The following is a 5,052-nucleotide window of genomic DNA, read 5'->3' as shown; positions in this document are numbered from 1 at the left end:
GTGGTTTATTATTATTTAAGGAAGTAAATCCGTCAAAACAAGCTCATTAATGCGGCAATTTCCCCTCACCTGCACCGCAGTGGTTTTGTTGGTTAACACAACAGTGTGCAGTCTGATATGAAGCGTGTAAATGTTGGCAGGTTATGGTCTGAGTCCCTGTGTGTCCTGTTTCTGTGGACCTGTGTGGCGTCTGCCGCCTCTCGGAGCTGCTCCTCCTCATTCTTCTGCCGAAAGTCTCACCGTGTCACCCCCCTGAGTGGTCTGGACCCCGGCTCCCCGCTCTTCCTCACGCCTTACATCGAGAAAGGAGCCATCGCTGAAGGTCCAGCCGCCAGCATGAGCCGCAGCTGTCACCATGTTTACCTCCACCTGCATGGCTGTTTGTGTTGCTGCTGTGCACTAAGTCAACATGCAGGCTCTTGTTCTTTCAGCCAAGAAGCTGAGTCTGGTTGGAAACCTGCCCGGAGCAAATGTCAAGAGTTATGCTGGATATCTGACAGTCAACAAGGCGTACAACAGCAACCTCTTCTTCTGGTTCATTCCAGCCTTCATGGTAGGCTCAACTCAAACCACAGCTTTTCATTTACTGTGATCATGGAGGGATTCTCAGTCTTTTCTTGATGAAACTGTCAATCAGTGACTACGGATCTTATCTGGAGCCATCCAACCGTTCACTAGTCACATGACGTCGTCTCCTGATATGCAGTAAAAGACCAAACTTGACTAGATTTTGTTCTTGGATTTCATTAGTGAATGAAACGGTAACCTGAAGAGTGTGTGAAATGTGAACCCGAAAGTTTGACGTGTTGCAACATTTAATCCTTTTCCTAACATTTATTTATATGACTGTAGGTCTAGAATTTTTGTCTTAACCGATAGCCAAATTGGAGCTAAAACTCAAAAGAAACTGCTTCTTTTAGTAATTTGTTTTTAACTTTTATGCTTTTATAGTAATTTTTTTCAGACAACCTGAGGAATTGGATGTACCTCGTGATAGGATGATAAAATCAGGCAATGCAAAATCTGAATTTCCTTCAGCCCAAAAATGCTTGTATGCCATATATATAGTATATATTACAAATAAACCAAGCTTTTTCATTTTTTTTTCTTTCACATCAAATGATTAAAGTTTCAGTTAACTGCAAACAGAAGGAGAATGACACCAAACCCAGGAGCTAGATCAGGGGTCACCAACCTTTTTGAAACTGAGAGCTACTTCATGGATACTGAGTCATGCAAAAGGTTATCACTTTAAAATAACACATTTGCTCAGTTTACCTTTATTTATACATTATTAATAATGAATAATGATACTCCTCTATGTGAAGACACTGATTCCTCACCATAATTATCAACAATGACAACAAGCTAGGAAATAGATATCAATATTCAGCACTTAATTAATTTTCAGATAATCATTTACATTTCATGGGAAAATGTCCCATTCTCACTATGTTGTACCATCTCTATCAATTATGTAATGTTAAAGACATATCAAATTACACATTCTTAAACAAATCTTGTCACATTTTGAACTAATGACTAAATTTGCAGCATTTTAAACAAAATTAATGAACTGGAGTAGGTCCGAGATCATCTAAACTTGTCTAAAGTTCATATATCATGAACTTATTTTGAAGACATTTTCATTTTTAAATCTATGTAAATTCAAGTGTCATTAAAAAAATAGCAGCAGCATAAAATGTCATTTTAGACGCAGCTTACAAGAGAGAGCTTTTTTAAGTGACATCTTTATATCTACTCCTGTTTGAAACATGAAATATTTAGAAATGTATTTTTAGTCATAAACACACTTATACATGTTCTCCATCATGAGTCAAATAACCACGAACAGGATAAAAATGTAGGTATTTACTGTAAATGGATGAATCAAACCCTCCACTGGGGGGCGCTGTGGTCTTGATGTTTCTTGCTCTGATCTGACTCACAGGCTGGTCAGGAGAAAGCACCGGTCCTGCTCTGGCTGCAGGGCGGACCCGGTGGCACGTCGATGTTTGGACTCTTCGTGGAACACGGGCCGTATGTGGTCTACAAGAACCTGACGAGTGAGTGCCTCAAGAAAACAGATAGAAGCACACGTGAATTATGGGTAATGTAGTGTGGACTGAGCACTGTTCTTTTTGTCTCTGCAGTTGGTTTAAGGAATATTACCTGGACGAGCAGATATTCAGTTTTATACATCGACAACCCTGTAAGGTTCTTTTTTTAGTTTTATAATAAATAGTATAAAATCCATAAAGGCTTGTTTGTTTTTGTTTTCCAGGTGGGAACAGGTTTCAGCTTCACTGATGATGACAAAGGTTTTGCTCAGAATCAGGACGACGTTGGTAGAGATCTCTACAGGTCTGACATCACTATGAAGTTCTTACACTTTTGCTAAAATGTTCCTAACTTTTCTCTTCCTTTCTAAAGTGCTTTAACACAGTTCTTCCAGATGTTTCCTGAGTATCAGTCCAACGAGTTCTACGCCACTGGAGAGGTTAATTTGATCTAAAAAAAAAAAAAACATATGTACAATTATTGTTGTAAAGATGTTTGTATATGAACTAGACATCACCTTGTTTCTGTGCAGTCGTATGCAGGGAAGTACGTCCCCGCCATTTCCTATTACATCCACAAAAACAACCCCACTGCTAAAGTGAAGATCAACTTTAAAGGGATGGCGATCGGTGATGGACTCTGTGACCCAGAAGTGGTTTGTGTCCAGCAGTAAAAAAAATAATAATCTTGTTGCTGAATTGTTGTTTAATGTGAAATGTAGAAGAGTAACAGTCTGTTTCCTCCTGGTCAGATGCTGCAGGGTTACGGTGAGTTCCTCTACCAGACAGGAATGATTGATGATTTCCAGAAGCAGTACGTAGAAAAGCAGACAGATTTTGGCGTCCAGCTCATCCAGCAGCAGAAATGGGTGGAAGCTTTTGAGGTGAAACACGTTTATTTTCCTCTATTTGGATTTAAGTTCCTGTCAAAGATGAAGCAAAAACAGACTTTTTTTGGTTTTCTCTTCAGGTGTTTGACAGTTTGCTGAATGGAGACTTGAGTCCGTACCCGTCTTTCTTCCAAAATGCCACCGGCTGCACCAACTACTTCAACTACTTGACATGTCGGGTACTTGAGGCTGCCTCTCCGTGTTAAAGAAAAGCTCTTGAGTTTTTAATGGAAGCGTCTAAATAAACGAACTGTTAATTTGTTTCTTTGAAGGAACCTGAAGACCAGGAATACTTCTCTCAGTTTGTGACCCTGCCTGCCGTGCGGCGTGCCATCCACGTGGGAAACCTGACTTTCCATGATGGCTCTGAGGTGGAGAAGCACCTCCTGCAGGACGTCATGAAGAGCATCAAACCGTGGTTGGGGGAGCTGATGGATAACTACAGGGTAATGGGAGGAAATGTAAAGTGAAAAGGGTTTTTAGAAATCTTAAAGTAACTCCCTGATGTGTCCAGGTCTTGATGTACAGCGGTCAGCTGGATGTAATCGTCGCTGCTCCTTTGACTGAGAAGTTCCTGCTGACCGTCAACTGGACCGGAGCTGCTGAGTATAAAAGCGCTCCTCGCTTTCACTGGAAGCTGCAGCCCGGCGACACAGACGTGGCCGGTTATGTCCGACAAGTTGGAGAGTTTTACCAGGTCAGCACAGTTTGGAATTTCTTCTTCTTCTTTTTTCTAAGATGTCCAAAGATTTTAACGTTTTCATCTGACTTCCTGTCCTGTAGGTCATAATCCGAGGAGGAGGACACATTCTGCCGTACGACCAGCCAGCGAGGTCCTTCGATATGATTGACAGGTTCTTGTCGACGCAGAGCTCAAAGTGAAAAGAATCATGTTGATTTAAAATAAAACTTTCTACAGAATTTACTTTTTTCTTTTTTAGAAAGGATTTTAAAATGGGAAATGTTTGATTTTAGACTTTTATTTTGTCTTGTGAAATTACTTGAAACTTTTTCAGTCAGTCCAATCACATCACAGCAAATAAAAGCAGTTTTTGATTAATTTGATCAGTCCATACTTGAAGACCGAGTAAGATTTTACACAGTCATAAACTCTGAGTTAATTTTTATAATCATGTTCTCAATTTCTCAATTTCTCTGCAAAAGCTGTTGATGTCTGACTTCTGTCCACCAGGGGGCAGTGATTCATAAGAAATGTCAATGAATAAATGCATTTCTTTCCAGAACAACTGTCACTTTTTCTTTACTTTTTGACCATTTTTCTTGTTAGATGTTTAATTCAATTGAGTTTTATTTTGATTCATAAATTTAGTCATGTGCATCCTCCCTAATAGCAGCTGCCAAAAATCTGACTTTACTCTCATTAAAACTGCATTTGACTTGTTGCTGTTAAAATTTGTTCAGTAACTTTATTACAAATATTTAGAACCAAAATATTTTCATGATAAAATATTAAAAAATAAAAGATAAAGGAGGTATGATTTTACAAATTATAAGAAAATTAGCTTTTTGCAGCTATAAGTTATAATAAAATTGTGACATTTCTTTGCTGAAACCGGTTGTACACCTTTATGGACAGATTTTTTTAAATAGTATCTTAGTTCTTTACATCCAAATGTGGCCTATTTATGTGATGCAAATCAAGACATTTATTTTAAATTTTGTTTATCTGTTTGATCTGCTGCCGTGCTGGAAATCATTGCGCATTTAGTCAAACCTCACATCCTAAACTTTTCATCTCAAAGCAGTTTGACCCGTTGGAAATTTACAGTTAAATAATAAAAAAATATTAATTTTCTATCATAAGGACTATATTCACCTCTAAAACATTGGTATCTTTATTAGACACAAAAGAAAACAACTGAAATTAAGTTTACTGTGAGACCAAAGTAACCCTGGGATGGATTTATGTAGAAATGAGGACATTAACCCTTTGATTAAATTGCTTAACCTCCTAATTTGCAAAGTTAAAATAATTTATTTCTAAAGTTCATCTAAAAAAATCCTAATTATTTAAAATTTTCTGTACAGATATAATTTTTTTTCTCAATTCTGGTGAAGAAACCAAACAAGTCTGGATTTCA

At 38.1% G+C, this 5,052-nt stretch overlaps 1 protein-coding gene across 1 annotated transcript in view; it reads left to right on the top strand.

Annotated features, from left to right (window-relative positions):
• The window catches only part of cpvl (carboxypeptidase vitellogenic like), a 4,820-nt gene extending 626 nt beyond the window's left edge, over nt 1-4,194 (top strand). Inside the window, exons 2-13 of the mRNA XM_024268465.2 lie at nt 141-322; nt 432-553; nt 1,952-2,066; nt 2,154-2,212; nt 2,285-2,364; nt 2,434-2,500; nt 2,594-2,716; nt 2,813-2,944; nt 3,031-3,129; nt 3,223-3,396; nt 3,465-3,647; nt 3,734-4,194. Of these exons, the coding sequence (XP_024124233.1) occupies nt 141-322; nt 432-553; nt 1,952-2,066; nt 2,154-2,212; nt 2,285-2,364; nt 2,434-2,500; nt 2,594-2,716; nt 2,813-2,944; nt 3,031-3,129; nt 3,223-3,396; nt 3,465-3,647; nt 3,734-3,832 (1,435 nt within the window). The 3' untranslated portion in view covers nt 3,833-4,194. The remainder of the gene's footprint in view (nt 1-140; nt 323-431; nt 554-1,951; nt 2,067-2,153; nt 2,213-2,284; nt 2,365-2,433; nt 2,501-2,593; nt 2,717-2,812; nt 2,945-3,030; nt 3,130-3,222; nt 3,397-3,464; nt 3,648-3,733) is intronic.
• The last annotated feature ends 858 nt before the right edge of the window (nt 4,195-5,052 follow it).

This window comes from Oryzias melastigma, linkage group LG16 (genome assembly GCF_002922805.2).
Source record: "Oryzias melastigma strain HK-1 linkage group LG16, ASM292280v2, whole genome shotgun sequence".
NCBI classification, from domain to species: Eukaryota; Metazoa; Chordata; class Actinopteri; order Beloniformes; family Adrianichthyidae; genus Oryzias; species Oryzias melastigma.
This window is presented reverse-complemented; position numbering and strand designations above follow the sequence as displayed.